Here is a 25,679-nt window from a genome sequence, read left to right as displayed (position 1 = left end):
ACAGAAATTAGTTCAGTGGTTGCCTCGCGCTGGGAGGGATGAGGGAGTGATGGCTAAAAAATACAGGATTTGTTTTCAGGGGAATAAAACTGGTCTAAAATTGTGGTGATGGATGTACAACTCTGTGAATACATTAAAAACCACTGAAATGTACAGCTTAAATGAGTGAGTCGTATGGCATGTAAGTTTTATATCAATATAGTTGTTTTAAAATTTTACAAAATAAATGAAAAAAGAAAACCATTAAGAGAAAGTATAAGATACATGGTAAAGAACCACTGAAATCCCATTCCTAGAATAGCTCTAATCAATTCCTTTCATAACAATATTATATCTCAACTCTTGGGTTAAAAAGCTAGTGATGTTCCAATAGTCAAAGCACTCAGCCAATGGCTTGGTTTTAACTAACATTCCATGTGCCTTCATTACATGTAACTGTTCATTACATGTTAGTTATTATTATACTAGTCTCCACGGAGTTGAGTGGTGGCAACAGAGCGTTTACCTTCCTTCTCCTTCCCTACAATTAGGACAGGAACAGGCAACTCTTCGAAGCCTCTTGCCAGGCTGCACTTCTTGATCAGAAGCCTGCTGGCCTTGCTGCAAATGCACTTGTGTGAGCTGGTCAGGACTAACAGCACCTATCGTTGCATTAGCAATTCCTCCAACTGCTACAGTTACAGGAGCTATGGTAGCTTGTTGGACTTTCACTCCATCTTGTCCTTGCTGCTGACCTAAAAATGAGAGGGGGAAAAAGAGTATTACAATGTTTTATATTCCTAAAAAAAGGATTAAAAAGATTTCCATATGGACACTTAAAAACAATGATATTTATTTTAACAGATAATCTGTGTAAAGTACAAAAGCAAAAGTGTTAATGATTTATACTATGTTGATCCCCCTAAAATATAATATTCTAACCTTAGCAGCTCAGGCTGCCTCTATAATTGGTTGATGGGACCATACATAAATCATTAAATCCTTTTGGGGCTTAATTTCTCCATCTATAAAATGAAGACTAATAATCCTTGCAACTTACCTACCACACAGAACTGTTGTGAGGATCTGTGAGACACTATTTAAGATCCTTGGATGAAAGATGTTACATAAATATAAAGTATTATTATTACCATTTTCACAGTCAGCAACATACCTCATTCACTCCATGAAATCACAGGAGTAAAAAGCAACTGAACAAAGGATTAAGTTTTATGGACGTTTCTCATTCCTATATATTTTAAATTAAGCAAATAACTCTTTATTGATGAGCCTTTTATTAAGTAGTTATTAACTAAACGCAAAACCATGCCTGATTATTAGATTCTGTCACTAAAACCACAGAACAGACATTTTTCTCTGGTGCTCAAACAAATTGAGCTCATTCCCTTCTTAGGGCCTTTGCGCACACTCTCCAGTCTGGGCCAAAATGCCACTGCACCCAGATCTTTGCACAACTGACTCCTCAGTAACAGTCCGATCATAGTTCAAATCTCTCCTCTTTAGAAAACGCCATTCCTGACCACAACATCTAAAATAGTTTTCCCTCAGTCTGTTTCTGTTTCATCATCAAGCTTTGTCTTATTTAAATAATCATGTCCTTTTATTATTTTTTCTGTCTTCACCTCACTCCTGGATGTTACAGGTCACAGGAGCAGAAGTCCTGCCTGTTATGTTCACTGCTGCATCATCAGATGTAGAAAGGAGCCCAACACACAGTAGCCACTCAACTCTTGTTGTCCAGTCCCCCAGTTGTGTCTGACTCTTTGCGGCCCCACAGACTGCAGCACACCAGGCCTCTCTGTCCCTTACCATCTCCCAAAGCTTGCCCAGGTTCACGTCCATTCCATCAGTGACGCCATCCAGCCATCTCATCCTCTGTCGTCCTCTTCTACTGCCCTCAATCTTTCCCAGCATCAGGGGCTTTTCCAATGAGTCAGCTATTTGCATCAGATGACCAAACTACTGGTCAATTTAACATAAGCCACTCAATAAGATAAGTTTAACGAAGAAGAGTTTAAAAGAAGAAAACATTTTAATGCCATTCTGATCATATCACTTCCATGCTCAATAAAACTTTCATTTATTCCCCATTGACCAAAGTCTGCCATTCAAAGGACTCTACCACAGGGACTTGGCTCCTGACTCGCTAATTTCCTCCTAATGGCCAAATCCAAAGCGCACTGTCTCAATGCACGCAAGTAAGACTGCACTGCTGCACGTTACACCACTGACCACGCCATGCTTAAAACCTGGCTGTTGGAGCTAAGTCCCTACATCCTCAGAAGCTTGTCCTCTGTTAGCGCTCCCTATCAGCACCTAAACCTAAAGTGGCATCACATTCTTAACAGATTTACCTACACTCCTTTACTCCTCATTCCCCATTCTCTTCTTAAGCTACTGAAATTAGGTGTCTGACCCACTGCTCGGCGAAAATGATGATAGAACGAACAATTTCTCTGACGGTAAACCCCAAAATACTCTTCCCTTTGTTCTTATTTCACCACTGGAGTGACTGCAGCTGCTAATCCCACCCTCTTCTTAAAATGCTCTCCTCCTGCTTCTCTGATTCTACTCACCACTGGCATTCCTCCTACTTCTCTAACCATTCCCACATAATTCAAACTTCTCATTCTAATTTGCTCCTCTGGTTATTCACCCACTTTCATAACTTTTACTACTATCTATAAGCTGATGTCTCCCAAAACTGTATGCTCAAATATCTCTCATGAGTGTCATAATCTTCTTGTTATCTGCCAGGGAACATTTCCACCCAGATTTTTCAGAGGCAATCTTTCTAGGAATGAGACAGGTTATCCCACAAAAATGGTGGTCCAATCTACCATTTTCTCTTATTACAATAGCTTCCTTATTGCTCTCCTTACCACCACTGTCCTCTATAAGTGCATTAACACAGTTTCCAGACGAACCATTCACTGTAATAGTCAAAATGAATGAAATAAATCTTTATGTACTAACCCAAATAAACCTCTAAAATATATAGCTGAATTAAAGGAAGTTACTTGATTTTTACATTCAGTTCAGTTGCTCAGTCATGTCCCATTCTTTATTTCCTACACTGATTTTCACACTCACAAATAAATTGGAAAAAGTCTGAAAGGATATATAACAAATTGATTAAGAGTGCTTACTTCTAAAAGGGCACCTGAGATTGGAATGTAGTTAGCAGGAGTGCTGGTCTTAAACTAGGTGCACTTTTTTTTAAACAAAGAAAAGGTTTCCATGTACTACTAACATATTAAAGACTAATTTTTAAAAGGAAAAATCCTGCAAGTAATTAACAGACCCAATCTGGAACTTCATTATTGCTTTTATCTGCATTTATTTGATTCCCAATAGAACTGAACATGTTTTTCAAATACATATTGGCCATTTGAATATCCTTTCTGAATTGTGTGTTCCTATCCTTTGTCATTTATCTACTATGGCTAAGTTTTTTTTTTCTTCTGCGTAGCTCCTTAATAAAGGAGCCTTTGTTTTGCTTAAAATATTTTCTATGATGCATAAATTTTAACTACACACATTAAAAACAAAGGAAATAAGGCTTGGTCAAGCCTTGTGAAGTCAGCAATAAATACATTTTAAAAAACACTGATGCCTTCACAACATTTAAACACAATGGGAACACAAGGGGGAAAGTAGAAATGAGAAAAGATGAGGTACAACCTTATTGCCCATTTCTTTGGACTGTACTGATTTGATTCTTTCAGTATTTCATACCACCTCTTTGAGGGAAGGACAGATAATATTTTTGTCTTATAAATGAGAATATAATCTAACTGGTCCTTATTTCTTCTTATGGGAAAAATAATTTGTTAACTTTTCTTTTTTTTCACAGTGAGTGATAGGTAACATTACTGTGTAGGTAAAACAGACCTATACTTTTGAAAAATAAAAGAAGTTCCAATTATCTTATCTGTAAAAAAAAATCAACCCAACTACTAATACACTGAAAATGTTCTATTTAATAGTAGTCAATAATAATTTAATAATAATGAAGCAGGTTCAAAATACTATTTTAAGTACATGTGTCTCAAAACTATGTTTTTACACATAGTCTAGGATATAAGATTATCTACTAGGATTGATCAGGAAAAATAAAAATTGTTGACTTCTGCACTACAAAACTTGCTGTGGAGGGCTAGATGGACTTCTTACTGTTCTGAATAACTTCAAAATGTTTCTTAAATCAGCCTATTTTGGCTTATTTTCTGTACAAATTAAACTTACAGTCCATCTAAACAAAAGCCTCTGAAGCAAAGAAGGTATGTCTCCTTACATTGATGCAAATAATTTTCAGCAACTACACTCTGAAACACGGTTTATATATAATAAAACAGACAAGAAGGCTGTGCATTCCCAAACAAAGATGATCAGGCAAGTCTATGATTGAGGAAGTGGGGTACAGCTGGGGAAAAGAAACGGGCAGTGACTGCTAATGTGTCAGGGGCTTCTTCATGAGGTTATGAAAATGTCTAAAATTATACCACGCTGATGGACGCAGTGCTTTGAATACACTAAAAGCCACTGAATGTAAACTTTAGATGGCTGTACTATGAGATGTATGAATCAAACATCAATAAAGCTGTTAAAAAATTAAAAATTCTACTATTGCTGGTTCTAAGTCTCTTTAAACTAGTTGATTCTCACTTGGGGGTATTTTTATCTTACAGGGGATATTCGGTAACATCAAAAGACATTTTTAGATCTCTCTCCCATCAGGAAGCTTCCACATGCCTCTTATCCATCAGAGGGCAGAATGAAAACCACAATCACAGAAAACTAACTAAACTGATCACAGCCTTGTCTAACTCAATGAAACTATAAGCCATGCCATGTAGGGCCACCCAAGACAGACAGGTCATGGTGGAGAGTTCTGACAAAACGTGGTCCACTGGAGAAGGGAATGGCAAACCACTTCAGTATTCTTGCCTTGCAAACCCCATGAACAATATGAAAAGGCAAAAAGATATGACACCGAAAGATGAACTGCCCTGGTCGGAAGGTGCCCAATATGCTATGGGAGAAGAGTGGAGAAATAATTCCAGGAAGAATGAAGAGATGGAGCCAAAGTGAAAACAACACCCAGTTGTGGATGTGATTGGTGATGGAAGTAAAGTCCAGTGCAGTAAGGAACAATACTGCTTAGGAACCTGGAGTGTTACGTCCATGAATCAAGGTAAATTGAAGTGGTCAAACAGGAGATGGCAAGAGAGAACATTGACATTCTAGGAATCAGTGAACTAAAATAGACTGGAATGGGTGAATTTAACTCAGATGATGACCATTATATCTACTACTGTGGGCAAGGATCCCTTAGAAGAAATGGATTAGTCCTCACAGTCAACAAGAGTTTGAAATACAGTAATTGGGTGCAATCTCAAAAACAACAGAATAATCTCTGTTCATTTCCAACAGTATCACAGTAATCCAAGTCTATGCCCCAACCACTAATGCCAAAGAGGCTGAAGTGGTTGAAGGGTACTATGATGACCTACAAGACCTTATAGAACTAACACCAAAAAAAGATGTCCTTTTCATCATAGGGGACTGGAATGCAAAAGTAGGAAGTCAAGAGATACCTGGAGTAATAGGCATGTTTGGCCTTGGAGTACAAAATGAAGCAGGACAAAGGCTAACAGAGTTTTGCCATGAGCAAAAAAAGTTATGACCAACCTAGAAAGCATATTAAAAAGCAGAGACATTGCTTTGTCAACAAAGGTTTGTCTCGTCAAGGCTATGGTTTTTCCAGTGGTCATGTATCGATGTGAGAGTTGGACTATAAGGAAAGCTGAGCACCAAAGAATTGATGCTTTCAAACTGTGGTGTTGGAGAAGACTCTGGAGAGTCCCTTGGACTGCAAGGAGATCCAACCAGTCCATCCTAAGAGAGATCAGTCCTGGATGTTCATTGGTAGGACTGATCTTGAAGCTGAAACTCCAATACTTTGACCACCTGATGTGAAGAGCTGACTCATTTGAAAAGACCCTGATGCTGGGAAAGATTGAGGGAAGGAGGAGAAGGGAATGACAGAGGATGAGATGGTTGGATGGCATCACCGACTCAATGGACACGGGTTTGGGTAAACTCTGGGAGTAGGTGATGGACAGAGAGGCCTGGTGAGTTCATGGGGTTGCAGAGTCGGACACGACTGAGTGACTAAACTGAACTGACACCAGGAAAAGAAGATTAAGAGTATTCTAGTAACTGGAAAAATTTCTCTCTTAGCGTATACTAAAAAAAAAACCAAAAAAAAACAGTATTTGGGTTTATAAGTCAGTCTCCTGTGAGTCCCAAGTTTACACATCAATTTCTCTAGAATCAGAACCTGAAAACCCTCCTGAAATTGCAAAGCTATAAGCTAAATCACAGATCTATTTTTCTATCAAAGAACACTTTAGGAAGCCCTACCCTAAAAGAGGAAAACTACTAAACCATCTTAAACTAAATAACTATATATACATACTTCAGTAATTTATTAATAATAAATACATTTCTCTTTAACTGTTAGTTATTTCTATGTATCCTGTCCTTTATGTAGACTAACAGGGCCACTCTTCTCAACTCCTTGTCTGTATAAGGAAAAGTTTATGCTGTGGAAACCCTTCCCAGTAAGCAAGCAACTGACCCCAGAAGGAACTGAGTATTTTCTTTAAACAGAATCTATTTCTTTAAGAAAAATTCTCATTTTCCCTCATTCCACTCATTCTTTATTGAACCATACTAAGAGGGTAGTGGAAAAAGTCAAAGAAAAACCGGACTACTTCTATATGGAATGTTAATAGTTTTTAAAGATGTAAAACTTTTTTCAGTTCTTCAGAGGTAACAGAGTCACTACAGGTAGGCCTGAACTGATAGGATCTCTATCACAAACTTTATCCCACATTAGGCTCTCATTTCCTGAAAACAAAACGTATTATTCTTAATAACCTGAAAAATCTGCAACTAGAAACCTTTAAGGATGGGAAAAAGACTGCACAATCAAATCTGAGTTTCGGGAAAACTCTGGAATGTCAAGTATGTGACAGAGAAGCTAGAGGCAGAGAAGCCAGTTAAGAAGAACCTATTTTACCTTCTAGATGATGAGGTCCTGAAAATGAACAGAACACAGAAAGAACTCAATATAATAACTGTAGTAACAAAAAATGGTTGCTATCACTTAGTGAAAACTCTCTTGTGCTCTAAAGTGTTAGTTGCTCAGTCGTGTCTGACTCTTTGCGACCCCATGGACTGCAGCCCACCAGAATCCTCCATCCATGGGATTTCCCAAGCAAGAATACTGGAGTGGGTTGCCTTTTCTTCTCCAGGGGATCTTCCCAACCCAGGGATAGAACCCAGGTCTCCCACACTGCAGTCAGAGTCGCCACCAAGGAAGCCTAAGCACTGTGCAAACCACTTTATATTTATTATCTCATTAAAATTAACATGATTATTACCATTTTACAGATGTGGACATCACATCCAGAAAAACACTTGATTGGCATCTAGGTGGTAAAACCAAAATGTGAATCAAAGTCTGTCTAATTCCAAAGTTCAGGCATAAAGCTACAAACCTTAGTGATTGTAGCCAGATTACATCACTACAAACTCTGGCTAAGATCAAGTCAGTCCTTAAGAATCCTGGTCTGGGTCACAAGGAAGAGAATGAGCCCATCAAATGAGATAAAGGAATTCAGGAGGGAAGTAGGTCAGGAAAGGAAAATCAGTTCTATGTTCAAGGTATCTCCTACAACCAGAACCCCAGCTCCAACTCTGTCATCAATTAAACTGCTTTATCTCCAAATCAAGTTCCATATGCCTCTTCTCTCATCAATTAACCTGCCATTTTCACTCCCCAAATTTTTGAACTTCATCCTTACCCTCACCTTGTTTTCTAGTAATCTAACTGGAAAAACACTGCAAAGTTCAGCAACCTCTTCGGGCTTCATTTGGCATTCTTTGCCAATTATCTCTTGCCTCTTCGAACTTGTCATGTCCGTTGGTAACTCCCGTCAGAAATACCTCTGGAAACAATCTGGTTTTTTTCTACTGCCTCAGAAATCATATCTCTTCTCTCTCTCCAGGCTTTTCCTCTCCACTAGTTCTACATTCCTAGTGAACCAATCTCTTTGAAATCAGATTAGCCTCCTCCCATCCAAGCCCATATTGTGCAACCTAAAATGTGTATTTGACCATGATATTCTTCTTAAGGTCCCCTGAAAGCTCCTCCAAGCTTTTAAATGCTGGATCATGATAAGGGTCTCCATGCCCTGGAATTTGCCACCATGACTACTGCACATAAACTCTTGGTATGAACACATGAAAAACTCTCTGTGATTTCCTGATCACATCATGCTATTACATGACTTTGACCTTTTCCCTGGAATATCCTTTCTTTGCCAACCTGGCTAATTTCTTGTCATCTCATATCACTTCCTTGAGAAACCTTTCTTGCAAATTCTCTCATTGGATTATACAGTACATTATCTGCAGGGGATGCTTCACAATAAGAAAAGATACTGCAAGGAGGAGCCCAAGCACTGCAACGAAGAGTAGCCCCTGCTCACTGCAATTAAAAGCGTGAGCCGCAATGAAGACCCAGCACAGCCAAAATGAAAAAGTTTAAAGAAAAGTTTCAAAGACAAAATCCAATGAACTTTTATCAGCACTCACTCTCCAAGTCATCTTTTCAATATTCAACATTCTGAGATACCTCTCAGTTGTTGACATATAATCTTGTCCTCTTCCTATCTCCCTGACTGATCTCACTTCTCGACTCAACTTTCTTCTTTGTCCCCAGAAGACTGAGTGTAACCCTAAGGCTAGTTCTCATTCTACTGCACTTCAAACTCAAAACTGTTTCCCTCCATCAATCTCACACACTGCCGTAACTTCAACTACCATCTCTATGTAGAAGACTCCCCAAATCCAGAATGACAATTATGGTCCCTCTTCTCAGATCCAATCTCCAAATATAAACTGGACAACTCCAACGGAATACTGTACTTTTAACTCAACCTTAACAAATAACAAAACTCAAGTTCAGTACTCTGTTTTTCTCAGTGTCACTTTCTTTTAATGGTGCAATCATTTTCATGGTCACCTGGGCTCAAACTCTCAGGAATTACCTTAAACTTATTATATCTTCTCTATATTCATGCATTACATCCTGTCAATTTTTCTCTTCAAGTCTCTTGAATCACATTTTGCACCCAAGTTGAGATTTCCCATCACTGATAGCAAAACTAACTATATGGTCCCAAAATTGGCTTTCCAGTTTTTCTTATGTCTGCTAGATAATAAAACTAAAATACCTCTTCATAAATGAAACTTGCTCTATCCCTCCAAAAATTAAGACATTCATACACTGTTTCAGTGACTTGTCCCCAGTATTTGGTCTCACATTCTCAGTCTATAACCAAACTTCTACCAACCTTGCCAAGTGCACCTTCTACCATTTTCCTCAAAATCTCCACTAAGAGGATCTACCAATTCTTTCTTCAATAGGTAAATCACATTTCTGCTGCTTCTCTTCTGCCCCGGCTGATTCTTTGGCCAATAATGCATTCCTTCTTAGGTCACACTTTTTGGAGGACTTTCCCTTCCTTCAAGAAACAGTTCAAGGTTCCTAGGCTTCAGTTCAGTTGCTCAGTCGTGTCCGACTCTTTGTGACCCCATGGACTGCAGCATGCCAGGCCTCCCTGTCTTCATCAACTTCCGGAGTTTACCCAAACTCGTATCTATTATGTTGGTGATGCCATCCAATCATCTCATCCTCTGGCATCCCCTTCTCCTCCTGCCTTCAATCTTTCCCAGCATCAGGGTCTTTTCCATTGAGTCAGCTCTTTGCATCAGGTGGCCAAACTACTGGAGTTTCGGCTTCAGCATCAGTCCTACCAATGAACACTCAGGACTGATCTCCTTTAGGATGGACTGGTTGGATCTCCTTGCAGTCCAAGGGACTCTCAAGAGTCTTCTCCAACACCACAGTTCGAAAGCATCAATTCTTTGGTGCTCAGCTTTCTTTATAGTCCAACTCTCACATCCACACATGACTACCGGAAAAGCCACAGCTTTGACTAGATGGCCCTTTGTTGGTAAAGTAATGTCTCTGCTTTTTAAAATGCTGTCTAGGTTAGTCATAGGTTTTCTTCCGAGGAGTAAGCGTCTTTTAATTTCATGGCTGCAGTCACCATCTGCAGTGATTTTGGAGCCTAAAAAAATAAAGTCTGCCACTCTTTCCACTGTTTCCCCATCTATTTGCCATGAAGTGATGGAACCAGATGCCATGATCTTAGTTTTCTGAATGTTGAGCTTTAGGGCAACTTTTTCACTCTCCTCTTTCACTTTCATCAAGAGGCTCTTTAGTTCTTCTTCACTTTCTGCCATAAGGGTGGTGTCATCTGCATATCTGAGATTATTGACATTTCTCCCAGCAATCCTGATTCCATCTTGTGCTTCTTCCAGTCCAGCATTTCTCATGATGTACTCTGCATAGAAGCTAAATAAGCAGGGTGACAATATACAACCTTGACGTACTCCTTTTCCTATTTGGAACCAGTCTGTTGTTCCATGTCCAGTTCAAACTGCTGGTTCTTGACCTGCATACAGATTTCTCAAGAGGCAGGTCAGGTGGTCTGGAATTCCAATCTCTTGAAGAATTTTCCATGTTTGTGGTGATCCACACAGTCAAAGGCTTTGGCATAGTCAGTAAAACAGAAATAGATGCTTTTCTGGAACTCTCTTGCTTTTCTGATGATCCAGCAGATATTGGCAATTTGATCTCTGGTTCCTCTGCCTTTTCTAAAACCAGTTTGAACATCTGGAAGTTCATGGTTCATGTATTGTTGAAGCCTGGCTTGGAGAATTTTGAGCATGACTTTACTAGCGGGTGAGATGAGTGCAACTGTGCCGTAGTTAGAGCATTCTTTGGCCTTGCCTTTCTTTGGGATTGGAATGAAAACTGACCTTTTCCAGTCCTGTGGCCACTGCTGAGTTTTCCAAATTTGCTGGCATATTGAGTGAAACACTTTCACAGCATCATCTTTCAGGATTTGAAATAGCTCAACTGGAATTCCATCACCTCCATGAGCTTTGTTTGCAGTGATGCTTCCTAAGGCCCACTTGACTTCACATTCCAGGATGTCTGGCTCTAGGTGAGTGATGACACCATTGTGATTATCTGGGTCGTGAAGATCTTTTTTGTACAGTTCTTCTGTGTATTCTTGCCACCTCTTCTTAATATCTTTTGTTTCAGTAAGGTCCATACCATTTCTGTCGTTTATTTTGCCCATCTTTGCATGAAAATTTCCCTTGGAAAGCCTTTATTTCCATCTGTCTCTCAGCAACATCCTCCAACTTTTAATTTCAACGTAACTATGTCTTATCATTTAGCTTAATTTTACTATGTGCCACTATGTATTATTTCTATGCACCATCTATAATTTTAATAAATATTCTGTCTCCTCATAGAACAGAAGCTTTTTTTGAAGGCAGGGACTATGTCTGGTACCATCTTTGATGTTCTAGGAATATAGCCCTGTGCCTACACTTAGTAAGAAGTTAAGGACTAATCACACAAAAGATATGTAGTTGAGAGATAATAAGAAGAAAAAGGGAAATCAGCAACCATGAATGCTAACAACTCAGTGATAGGAAACAGGAGATTAAAAAAGTAATCTGACACGAGAGTGGAGAACATGTGCAAAGGCAATCACAGAATCAGGCATTAGTATACTGGTGTCTGAAAACAGCAACATTTTGTAACAATGATCATCAAATGATGGAATTTTTCTGTTATATAGGCAGTTCACCCAAGCAAGCAATGAACAGGTATTAATAAAATATAGGGTTTGGATTTTAATTATCTTCCCCCACCATTGGTATTTATTTTAATAAAATATGGTATGTCAAAGCAAGCTAGCCTGTGTAGGTTGATGTGGATTCCTAAAACATTAGAATGGCAAGTCTTTAAAAATTTTTTTTTTCTTTATTTGGCTGCGCTGGGTCTTAGTTGTGGTAAGCGAGATCCTGGAATTGAACCTGAGTCCCCTGTAAGGGGAGCACTGAGTCTTAGCCACTGGACTACTAGGAAAGTCCCTTGAATGAGAGCCTTAAATGCATTGAAGTTTACAGTTGATCTGTCCAGGCTGGGAAATACAGAAGTGACACTCAGTGCTACCAGGGTACTTGTATGCTTTGTCAGTTCTTAGGCTCATGGCTTAAAATAGTTGTGCAGTTCAGCGCCAAAAGAGGCTAGGCCAACACTGTTAGGCTGTCACGAATCAGCCTAATCCCATATTGATGGCTATTCTAAGATTCATCTCTAATAGGAAACTGAGCAACCAGGAAAGACTAGCTTTCTACTTCCAAGTGTACATAAACCTGCCACAGGTTTTCTCTAAAATCAGAGAGAGGATCATTCTAACCATGTAAGAACCATCCTCCATTCTCTGAAATGCAATCCAGCCCCATTTTCAGTTGAGGGCAATTCTGTACTGCTGCTGCTGCTGCTAAGTCACTTCAGTCGTGTCCGACTCTGTGTGACCCCATAGACGGAAGCCCACCAGGCTCCCCTGTCCCTGGGATTTTCCAGGCAAGAACACTGGAGTGGGTTGCCATTTCCTTCTCCAATGTGTAAAAGTGGAAAGTGAAAAGTGAAAGTGAAGTCGCTCAGCCACGTCCGACCCCTAGCGACCCCACGGACTGCAGCCTACCAGGCTCCTCCACCCATGGGATTTTCTAGGCAAGAGTACTGGAGTGGCTTGCCATTGCCTTCTCCGAATTCTGTACTAGTCACCTCTTTTCACTTCCAATTAAGATGAGATGAATATAAGCACACCTTCGGAGGAGTAGGGGGAGAATTTTTAAAACTATATTGACTTTCTTGAACTGAAATAACATTTGGTATATTTGTGGGGGAATTAGAACATAGGCAAAGAAAAGGTTCTGTTCACTTATAAAAATTCAGAGTATGATTAACTTAAAAACTCATTTACAGAAATAAACCTTAAAAGACAGAACTGTTTGCTCATTTGATGGAAGAGACTAACTTAAATAATTTAAAAATGTGTGCAGACAAGAAAATGAATGAGCTCCACTGTAAAATCATAATCAAAGCCTAATTCTTAACAAATGATCTCTACATTTTCTCTTCAAAATAGTTCTAAGAATTAAGTTTATATTGTCCTTTTAATTTCTTTGCCATGATAAAGCTCCAAAAGATCATGCATGAATTTACAAGATACCTGTATTTCATTTAAATATTCACAGCTAAGGTGTAACAAGATTATTTCTACACTTAACCATGATATATAGGAATAACTATGAAATAAATTATATAAAGGAAGAACTAATTTTAAAAAATCCAGTGGATCACATTCATATTCCTATCCCCTTTGTCACATTAGGGAGTTTAATTATTATTTTCCATTTCTACTTTGCTGTCCCTTGGAAAAATTCAATGTGCTTTATCAGCTTGGGCAGACAATGATCTATACATTACTAAGGAATACTCCTGCCTGCTTACCTGATTTTGAAAAGGAAAGGAACATGCAAGTGTTCTTATTTCTAGACCAAGTAAATCCTCTAAAAACAAAGATAGTTTGAAAACAAAACAAAACTACATGTAGTTATATTCTTCCAAAGGCCATTAGTAGTTTTGTATTGCTTAAAGTTTTTAGTTTTAATTAATAAACAAAGAATTATGAATGATTTTAATATCCTGAACAACAAAGTGTAAAATTTAGCCAGATTTATCTTATCTGGACTATGGCTGTCCAACGTTTATCTAAGATTTCAGTACAAAAACGGAACTATAATGCTAAAACGCAGAAAAAACTGTTTAAGATAACTTTTATTAGCAATTACAATAAATACAAAAACTCAATGTAGAATGTAATTAAATAAAATCAAGACTTTACAGCAATACAGAATATTGAGATTTTCACACTACCATGACATAATCTTTTATTCAGTTAACACAAAAGGCAAAGCATTCTAAAAGGTGAAATCCAAAGTTTCTGTATGCTTATTTTTATTACATTTAAAATGAATATCAGTCCTTGAAACAGTTGACAAATTTTGAAAAATGACCACATACTATATAAAAAACAGAATCAAGTATTTTAAATACAATTAAAAAAAAAAAAAAACAGAGCTGCATCTACTGAGTCAAATATTTATTAAGCACCAACTCGTGGAGAGTCGGACACGACTGAGCAACTGAACTGAACTGAATTGATAACCAGGGGCTTCCCTGGTGGCTCAACGGTGAAGAATCTGTCTGCAAAGCAGACAATCTGGGTTTGATCCTTGGGTCAGAAGATCCCCTGGAGAAGGAAGTGGCTATCTACTCCAATATTCTTGACTGGAAAATCACATGGACAGAGGAGCCTGGCAGGTTACAGTACTTGGGGGTTGCAAAGAGTCAGTAGGAAACTACTGAGCGACTAACAATAAGTGGACATGTCAGGCTGTGACTATCTGCAAGGCACTGTCTATGCACAGAGGAGGAAGCAAAGATAACCGGGTTACTATCAGAAGCAACATAGGGAACCATTGCTGAGCTCCAACTTACAGCCACATCTTCAATTACAAAAGCTGAATGCTACGGCAGTAACAGCGTTTCAGAGCCTCTAGCAGATCAGGTGCTAGAGAAAAGGAGATGGGGAATCTGGCAGGAAGTGGGAAAAAAAATTTAAGTCCAGGAGTTCCCTAAATGTATCAGGTTACTATTCAATATCATTCCTCCATGATTTAAGGTTGCAGTATACAGAAGTTGCTAAGTGCTTTATTCTATGATCAAAAAATTTAATATTTCTTACTTTAGAAAATAAGAGGATCCCTGGGGAGCAGCTGACATGCAGTTCTAGAACAATCTGACAAGTGTGTGCATGCTAAGTCACTTCAGTAGTCTCTGACTCTTTGCGACCCCATGAACTATAGTCCACCAGGCTTCTCTCTCCATGGGATTTTCCCGGCAAGAATACTGGAATCGGTTGCCATTTCCTTCTCCAATCTGACAGGTAGTTAATATATAAAAAATTCTGAAGGGCAGAAGTTTAAATCCTCCCTCAATAAGTTGTGCCCTATTTAATTATTTACATTATTACGAATGCATTTCTTTAGTTTAAGCTAAAATTTTCCTTTGACTCTAATTATATCACATTTAGTTCAGTTTACTGAGGAAATGGAGAACTATCACTACTGTCTGTGTGGAGGACCAACTTAGAGCCACCTCCTTTCTAATCCTAAAGACACTACCAGAGAACTACCAGAGTTCATCAATTAATTCGGTAAGGTTGCAGGATATAAAATTAATACACAGAAATCGCTTGCATTTCTACACACTAACAATGCAAGATCAAAAAGAGAAATGAAGGAAACCACCCCACTTAACACTGAATCAAAAAGAATAAAATCATAGGAATAAACTTACCTAAAGAGGTAAAAGACCTGTACTCTGAAATCTGTAAGACAATGATGAAAGAAATCGAAGATACCACAAACAGATAATGACATACCATGTTCTTGGATTGGAAGAATCAGTATTGTCAAAATGTCAAAACTATACTACCCAAGGCAATCTACAGATTCAATGCAATCCCTATCAAATCAAATGACATTTTCCACAGAACTAGAACAAAAAAATTTTTAATTTGTATGGGAACACAAAAGACTCCAAACAGCTAAAGCAGTCCTGAGACAGAATAACAGAGCTGGAGGACTTCAAACTATACTACAAAACTACAGTCATCAAAACAGTATGATATTTTCACCAAACACACAGAGATAAATGGAACAGGATAGGGCTCCCAGAAATAAACCCACTCACTAACGGTCAATTAATCTGCAACAAAGGAGGCAAGAGTATAAAAAGGAGAAAAGACAGTCTGTTCTGCAAGCGGTGCTGGGAAAACTGGACAGCTACAAGAAAAAGAATGAAATAAGAACATTCTGTTAATACCATACACAAAAATAAACCAAACATGGATTAAAGACTAGATATTACAAAACTCTTAGAGGGAAACATAAGCAGGACACTTTTTGATATAAATTGCACCAATATCTTTTGGGATTCACTTACTAAAGAAAATAAAAACAAAAATAAGCAAATGGACCCTAACTAAACTTCAAAGCTTCTGAACAGCAAAGTAAGCCATAAACAAAATGAAAAGACAACTCACAAAATGGGAGAAAATATTTGCAAATGAAGTGACCAACAAGTGATTAATCTCCAAAATATACGAAGAGCTCATGCACCTCAATACCAAGACAAAACAAACAGCCCAATCAATAATAGGTCTTCTTCTTGGGCAGAAGCCTAAACAGACATTTTTCAAAAAAAGACATAGATGACCAAAAGGCACATGAAAAGATGCTCAACATGCTAATTGTTAGAGAAATGCAAACCAAAACTACATTGATGTTATCACCTCGCACTAATCAGAATGCCCATCACTAAAGAGTCTACAAATAGTAAATGCTGTAGAGGGTACAGAGAAAAGGGAATTATCCTACGCTGTTGGTGAGAATCTAAAATTGTTACAATCATTATGGAAAACAGTATGGAGGTGGTTCCTTAAAAAGCTAAACATAAAACTACCCAATAATTCCACTCTTGGGCATAAATTTGCAGAAGATCACAATTTGAAAAGATACATGCACCTCAGTATTCACTGCAGCACTATATATATTACAATAACCAAAACATGGAAGATACCTACATGTCCATCAACAGAGGAATGGATAAGAAAGATGGGGTTACATACATCACACACACACACACACAATGGAATATTAGTCATAAAAATTAATGAAATTTTGCCATTTGCAGCAACATGGCTGGACCTGGAAATTATCATACTAGGCAAAGTAAAAAGAAAAAAATTATATAATTTACATGTTTAGAAAACAGAAAGAGACTCACAGACTTCAAAAACAACCTTATTACCAAAGGGGAAAGGTAGGGGAAGGAATAAATTAGGAGTTTGGTATTAATATATACAGGGTTACCTTATGGCTCAGAAGGTAAAAATCATGCCTACAATGCAGAAGACCCAGGTTCAATTTCTGGGTAGGGAAGATCCCCTGGAGAAGGAAATGGCAACCCACCCCAGTATTCTTGCCTGGAGAATCCCATGGATGGAGGGGCCTGGCAACCACTGTCCATGGAATTGCAGTGTCAGCCACAACTGAGTGACTAATACTTTTCTCTTCCACATTAACATATACATACCACTATATGTAAAATAGATAACAAGAACCTACTGTATAACACAGGGAACTTTATTCAATATTCCATAATAAACTGCATGGGAAAAGAATCTGAAAAACAATGGACATATGTGTGCATATAACCTAATAACTTTGCTGTACACCTAAAACTAACACAACATTGTGGATGAAGCAGACTCTAATATAAAATAAAAATTAAATTAAAAAAAAAAAAAACCACCTCTCCTTTCTATTTCAAATGTGAAAAAGCCAAACTTGATTCAATATTTACATCAAGACCCAGCAATACAGAACACTGCAGAAAGCTATTTCACCCCACATCTTGTATATTTACCTCTTACCTCGTTAGCCAAAGGGCAGCCGGGGTTGGGGGGGAGGCTTAGAAAACTCACCAAAACTCCTAACTCATTTTTTATCCATTATAAATTCACTGATCTCACAATTTCTCCTCATATTATCTCAGTTCATGAAATGATTATTTGGCCCAGTCAAATTTGACATAGAAGTATAAATACTTTAGAAAAATGTCTACAACAACCTATCTAGCACAACAGTTGTTTCAAGTTTCTAAGTCTGACAATCTAACAAAAGTAAGAAAAAGAGAAGAGGAACTCAGATACCAAATGAGTGAATTTTGGACACAAATATCTGGATTCTAGAATTTAAAATAGTTTATGAAGTAAAATTGAATAACTATATTAAATTTTAGTTCTGCTAAATGAAAAAATTATAACAACTGGAAGTATTACTTAGCAACCAAATCACTGCCTCTTGGGACAGGAGAAAATAAAATTAACTTTAAGACCTTATTCCTTTGAGAAAGGGAGGAAGCAAGAAAAACTTGCCAACAATTTTCTTCCTAATAAAAATGCTTATGACACCTGCATGTCTATTTAAGCCTCAGGGAGTTAGACATGGGTTATCCTGACTTTGCCAATAACTAAAGATGTGATTTGGGTAAATTTACATATCCCTTTGGGTCTTAATTTTTTCTCTTATAAACAAAATGATTTGTAAAGGTCACTTACATATCAGAATTTCTATAATCTTCCAATATGGTCAAAAAAAATTTTTATACACATGAGCATATGTATATATTCACCTGCACAGATATATATCTTGATACCAGTCCGAATCTCTGTTTTAGTTAGTTCTAAAGAAAACTTTAAAACTTTGTATTAAATACTATTTCTTGGTAGTATTACTTGTAGCGTTAAGAATTAAAAAAAATAAATCATCCGTCTACTATTTTAGAACTATTTTCAAATATAATTTATTAACAGAAAATTCAAGGTATAGTAAGATGAGAAGACTGTTACCAAGAGAAAGGGGCACACCATGCTGGTGAAGGCCACACAGGGAAGCCAGAGCGGGTGAGGAGGCAGAGGGACAGGGAGGAAATGTGGACAAGGGCTTTTACTGTGGTTTCCACAAAAAGGAAAAGGTGTGAGTCAGGAGAAACAGAGGCAGGGGAAGCAGGCTTGGGATTGGCCAGTTTGAATAATTTCAAATGGCTCTGGGGCATGAGGGCTGTCCTTTACTGTCTGGTACCTGGCCCTTGACTAGAGTAGGTAGACAGCAGCCTGAAGCATGAGGGCCACAAAGATTGTGGTTGGTTGGGAGTGGGCTCTGCAGTGGTTTGTATTTGAAAGGCACACTCAAGGTGGAGATGCTTACTATCTCCAGGAACTTCTTAACCCTGGAAAGGGCAGTTCCTTCAGGATTAGTGAAGCCCGAGATGTCAAAGCCTCAAAAAACAGAAAATAAAACCCACAGTTTACACACCCACTTAAGCTAACAGAGCAGTCTCACTTCTTTCTGGCTGCTGCTAAGTCGCTTCAGTCATGTCCGACTCTGTGCGACCCCACTGACGGCAGCCCACCAGGCTCCCCCGTCCCTGGGATTCTCCAGGCAAGAACACTGGAGTGGGTTGCCATTTCCTTCTCCAATGCAGGAAAGTGAAAAGTGAAAGTGAAGTCGCTCAGTCATGTCTGACTCTTTGTGACCCCATGGACTGCAGCCTACCAGGCTCCTCTGTCCATGGGATTTTCCAGGCAAGAGTACTGGAGTGGGTTGCCATTGCCTTCTCCGTCACTTCTTTCTACTGGGTATTTATTGAACACTTACTATATTACCAGAATAGCGGTTTATGTTGCAGAAACAAAAATGAACATGTAATAGAAAATGAGACTGCAAAATGCTAAACACACACATATTGATTTAGAAGAAAAGCATTAAGGATAAATTTATAATAACAATAATTCACATCCAAATTATTGGTATTTACCAACATTTGTACATGCTACTGCATTTAGTTCTCAGAAAAACCCAGTGTAGCAAGCATTTTGTTATCTTCATTTTACAGGTGATTACAACTATGGCTCAAGAACGCTAAAGGCCATCTTTTAGCATTGTCATGTCACAGACAGTACCTAGCAGATCGGGGTACTGAGGGCAGGTCTTGACTCCTGTCTATTTCACCAGCACCACATCTCCTTCATTTTAAGTTAAACCTATAGTATTCTTGTGCAGAAAGAATAGTTAACTATGCCTAAACAAAGAGGATTGACTGCTCGATGGCCTTTACTATTACTGGGTTAACATACTGAAAAGCATGCAGGATTCTTAAGAACATAAAATAAATAAATAAATCTTTCATTAGTGGTGCTTTTAAGTCATATTTAAAGGCACAATATTTTTTTAAAAACTTTGGTATAACAGCTGAGTGCCAGACTTTCCCCAACCTTTTTAAGACCTGATTATTGATTACCAAAACAACTCTTTCGTTTCTCAGTAGTCATGGGGAATATAAACTTTTAAGTGTTTCTACAAATTCAAATTAACTTTTTACCAAATGAAATCCAAGCAAATATTGTATTAAAATTGCTTTTGAAATGCATTTGTTTTAAAAATCCTTTCTTGTTATTTAGAATTTTAAAAAATCCCTCATAGAAGTCATTCTACAAATGCATCTTGACATCAGCACAACCCACCATTTAAAGAAGCACTTTCTTCTCAAGGTAGCAGCTGGAGTCTAAATTAAACTCCCCTTTACTTCCCTGGTGGCTCAGATGGTAAATCATCTGCCTACAATGCGGAAGAACCCAGGTTAGATCCCTGGGTCGGGAAGATCCTCTGGAGAAGGCAATGGCAACCCACTCCAGTACTCTTGCCTGGAAAATCCCAAAGACAGAGGAGCGTGGTAGGCTACATACAGTCCATGGGGTCGCAAAGAGTCAGACACAACTGAGCGACTTCACTCACTTGCCAATAGTTGTGAGGCTAAAACTGGAGTTCTTCCTACTTTAATACCCCAAGCAGAAAATTCTAAAGTTCAAGCAGATGAAAATACAAGTGCTCTTATGAGATCTCTTTGGACTACAAATCAGATGTCATATTCTTCACCTTCCAGCATAAGAAGTAAGACATTTTCTCCTTTAAAACTGAGACTAAAAAGATCCACCTAATTCTTCTACTTCGAAATTTGTAGATTTTACACTATTTTCCATGGGGCAGGCTGACTAGAAATCTAAGGCATGAGGTGCTAAGGTAATAAAACGGTCAGGTCTGTCGGGATGGTTACCGTAAAGTTAGAAAGCAGGAAGGGAGCAAAAACGACAGTAAAATCTCTGGCCTGAATATCACGAACTAGTTTTTGAAAGGTTAGGAGGTAACCACCTAAGAGGGTTCTCAGCAGTATTTATTCTCACAAGGCTATCGATGCTGCTTGTCAGCTATTGAGAAGATCAGATCCAGGCAAGCACACTTCCTGTCTTAAAGGGCAGCTGGTCTCTGACCAGGCATCTTCAACGTCTGTATCCACTGGCAAGGGCATTCTGAATAGTCATAGGAGGTCCCAGATGGCAATATGAATGCCCCAGGGTTTAGGGGCCTGGCCCTCATCTCTGCTGTTGCTGATGGCTAGGCATGTGTCTAGTTTAAAAAGACGGCAGCGAATCATTTTCTAAAAAAAATCTGCAAATCCTGAGTAATGACTCAAACTTAGATAAATGACCTTCTTTAAAGGGCAATAGCGTAGATTCAATACTAGATTTGATTTCAAAGATCTGCCAAAACAAGAACAAACTCTGACATTTTTTGAAATACTGACATATTCAGAGTTTTACTCCAAAAAGTAATTAAATTGATTTAAAAACTAGAAATATCGTTAAATGATATTTTTCCTGAATTTTCCTCTTGGTTCACTGAAATAAAATTTAAGTGCAAATATGTTTCCACACATTTGTGTTTAAAATGACAGAATTTTAATACTAAACAAAAATACCTCAAATATTTCATTTACAAAATACACACATATACATATATTTCATTGTAACAAAAGGGGAAAAAAAGACTTCTTAAATATATCATAGTTACCTCTACTCATCACAAACTGCTTATGGGATGAAACATGTTTGCCTTCCAGTTTGAAAATTATACAGTTATCATTGCCAGTTCAGATAACTGCCAAAGAATCCTTTTAAAAAGCCCTGAGAGCTGTCTGAATACTTTCAACAATCAAGTTTTCTTTATGACTTGGTTTGAGGGTGGAGTGAGAGGAGGCCTGCTAATTTTTTAGGATTACCCCAAAATGGGCTGGTATCCTTAATTACAGGGTAGAGTTAGGGGAACAAGGAAGGTGATGAACAGGTCCACAGGTATAGAATATAATCCCCTTACGTAAATATATATATATAAATTGTAGATACACAAACTCACAGACAGACAAAATGAACTCAATCACATCTTTTGAAAATACACACTAAATTTACTCTGGTGTATCAAACTCTTATGAAATATAAATTAGCATTTAATTCTCTTTGGTACTGTGCTTCTTTAAAACTGAGGTGGGGAGACACTTTTAAGACTTTTTCATGGTAACAACTCCCTTGTCCCTAAGGACTTAACCATTATTAACGATCAAATAATAATTTTGAGTCTAGGTGGAATCTGAATTCTTTCCCCCAAGTCCCCATGTTAATTCTGTAACACTGGGCAAGTTCTTTACCATTTCTAAGCCTTAATTTTTCTCATCTCTAAAAAAAGCTATAACCTAAGATTGACACAAAATAAACCTCATGTAGCACAAAGTACAGGTTCCATGAGTAGAGAAGAATATGTCTGTTTTGTTTCCCCGGCACCTAGAACAGTGTGCAGTACACAGAGGCAGATATTCAAAATATCTTGCTTATTATTTATCCACTAAACAGCCATAATAAATTTACAGCATCACTCTTGTCAGATGAGTTAATGCTACATAAAAACAACATGCAGAATAATCTGAAGAATACACATTCTATACATATAATTTCTATGATCTCTGGGTTTTTAAAAGTTATTTTTTAATGATATTTACTTCGGAAAGTAGGTAAACTTGTATCTCTACTGACACATCATATCCTGATCAAGAAGCAAGTCATGAAATACAGGCCTTGTGGTATACCTTTCAGTATGCTTGATAACTGTATTAATTTTGTATTAATATAATTAAATACCAGTGTGTATAAATTAATATAACAGACATTAATTATCAATATATGCTGATATTGGGTTGGTCAAAAAGTTCATTCGAGTTTTCCCATTACACTGTATAAAAAAGACCAAATGAAATTTTGGCCTAACCCATATTTAATAATATTGCTTAATACAAAACTAACATATTAAATACTAATAGTAATAGTTTACAAATATTAATGAAAATGAAATAAGACTCCTCTATAGCTTATATTCTTAGAATCTGTTTTTCAAAATTCATTCAAAATCGGTTTACATTATGTATATATTTACTAAAGGAAATGTTCTTATTAGTTTCAAATTCCCTATCAACAATGAATACCATAAAGCAATATATTTTTTAAAATTCTAATTCTCTCTGTGGCACATATGTCCCGTGCCCCAAAGGTCGATAAACAGTAGAGGGCTCACCTTGAGATAGAGGTATCAGTGACTTATTGAACATACTATAACAATTACAGTAACATAACTTAAAATCATACTGCTTAGCTGTAAAGACAGTCCTGTTCACCTAGAACAGTCTTACGAAGTATTTCACTTACTAGCTGCCTAACATACTGGCTGTATGCCCTTGGCCAAGACACTAACCTCTGATAGCCTTGGTTTCCTGTTCTAAAAACTGAGGTCACCATCATTATCTGCTTCAGAGGACTGCCAAAATCAAATGAGTTAACATACATATAATGCTTAAGCACAATGTCTGACACTTTGATACAATGAATTGTTTCCACAACTGATTACAGGAAATACACTGCACAGTACATGGGGAGTTTATGGTGAGAGACAAGTGCAATGGTTACAGTGCCAGGGTTCTAGAGACAAAATGTGTATGGAGATTAGATGACCTTGAGCAAATTATTTACCATTCTAGACCTCAGTTCTTACACCTGACAATACTTAACTTTATAAGGTGTTCTAAAGAATGAGTTAATATGCCAAGTGCTGCATACAGTATCTGGGATACTCCATAAACATGCAGTAAATGTGAGTTTAAATATAAAACAAACATTAAGGGTTAAAGAACACTTTTACTTCTTGTTTCATTCATGATAGAAAACAGAATTACTTCCTTTCCTATTAGAACATTATGAAAGTGGAAGTTTGGCCCCATATATCATTCAATCTCATAAGCAAGGTATCAAGCCTCATAATACAGATGCTGGCTACATATTTGCTGACTGAATTTATGGATGCAGTCTGCCAGCAGGGAGTCCACGAAATGGATTAAAGTCTATCAAGAGGTTACTAAAACCATTTACTGCCCTATCATTAAAATCAACTTAACTACTGACATCCTACCAATGATGACAAAAGGTGAAATTCTAGAAATAAAAACACAATGTACTTTAACTTTATAAAACTATAAAACAAGTAATCAATAGGATTATTTACAAAATAAATTATTCCTTCAATAAGCATACTGTCATAGTTCATAGTATTTATGACGAATATCTGTCAAATGTTAGAGTTTCAGATTTAAAGGTAGATTTAACTATATGGGAAAATGGGTAAGATTTACAAACCATTTTAAGTGTAACTGTTTATCCTATATAAATTCTGTTAGTACATGTCATCATATACATCTAATCTCTTCCCCTTTGTTCTTCTCCCTCAGGTCCCTGGCCTAGACTCCCTCAACTATAACGAGGATTTCCCACCCTCCCGCCCAATCCCACACCAGGCACAGGAGGCACCCACTTACCACAGCACAGATCACTATCTGGTTCCTATACTTCTGTGCAAAAGCAGCTCCGCTTCTGTGAACAAAAAGCTGTGGTGACTTAACTCATTATTTACACAACTGGACTAAACTCTCTCGGGCCACCTTATGAGGCACCTACATGATAACTTCTGAGGGACAGAAGCAACCTTGAGACTTTAAATATCTTTGACTTCACCTTAAAACTTTCCTTACTGCTAAGATTCTCATCTGCAACTGTCTCTCAAAACAATTAGATGATTGAAACAGATATGCAAGTTCCTCTTTTATATCGTTTTACTAAGCATTTTTTATGATCATAAACTCATTCCTTTTCAAGTATGCATCCTGACTCTTATTCCAAGGATCTATCCATTCCATTCTATGAAATCAAAGTTTTCCTCCACCTGTATGCCTTCCCTGAGTTCAGTATCAGGATTGTATGTACGGAGCAATGTTCCTTGATGTGTGAAACAGAAAAAAAAGATCATACATATAAGACACAGCTCCTGCCTACAGGAGATTTACAATTCAACTTTAATATATAATAATATTCCTTTATCTAAGCCTAAATTCTGCATTGTTTATAGAAAACTCTTTAACTGCATTTCCAACATGAAAAATACAACATAACTTAAAATGATGGTCCTCATCACAACCTTGCAAACTTTTTAGTCATCCTTTTAAGGTCCTGCTCAGTTGTTAACGCTCTCCATGAAAACACTCCCAGAACTCTACAAACAAGAGTCTTTCCTTCCACTAGGCTTCTGGAACACCTCATTGACAGCCTTTACAAACCATATTGTACTTTAATAAACTATATATTCATCATATTCCATTAAGTCTGAGATACAAATGATAAGAAAGAAAAACAATTTTGCTAATTAAACTATGACATGCCTTTGATTATGAGGTGCATTTCAATTTCCAAGATGTTAAATTGTTAAAAAAAAAATTATGTCTTAGAAACAAAGTGATTCGGAAGTTTCCACAATAGCGAATATACTGTTAGGGAGGTAAATTTCTCACTTCATCTTTGGTGTCTCAATGTCTATTACCATACTTAATACAAAGTAGAGAAAAGAAACCAGCAAACCTGATGTTTTTACGTAAACCCTTCACACTTATCTCATGTCGCCATTCTGTGTATTAAAGAGAGGTTCAACAAACTGTCTTTTCTATTAAGCAACTTCATTGTCATAGCCTTTAACAACCACTGTGAATTCACTGT

General features: G+C 37.5%; 1 protein-coding gene across 2 annotated transcripts in view; it reads right to left on the bottom strand.

Annotated features, from left to right (window-relative positions):
• The window catches only part of SP4 (Sp4 transcription factor), an 80,242-nt gene that overhangs the window by 38,498 nt on the left and 16,065 nt on the right, over positions 1-25,679 (bottom strand). For both annotated transcript variants that reach the window (XM_055420561.2, XM_055420562.2), the window contains exon 4: positions 506-734. In XM_055420561.2, coding sequence (XP_055276536.1) covers positions 506-734 — 229 coding nt within the window. The remainder of the gene's footprint in view (positions 1-505; positions 735-25,679) is intronic.

The sequence above is a fragment of the Moschus berezovskii genome, chromosome 3 (genome assembly GCF_049115385.1).
Source record: "Moschus berezovskii isolate FMDL1 chromosome 3, NW_MosBer_1.0, whole genome shotgun sequence".
NCBI lineage: Eukaryota > Metazoa > Chordata > Mammalia > Artiodactyla > Moschidae > Moschus > Moschus berezovskii.
The sequence above is the reverse complement of the archived record's forward strand: the minus strand, read 5'-3'. Positions and strand labels throughout refer to the sequence as shown.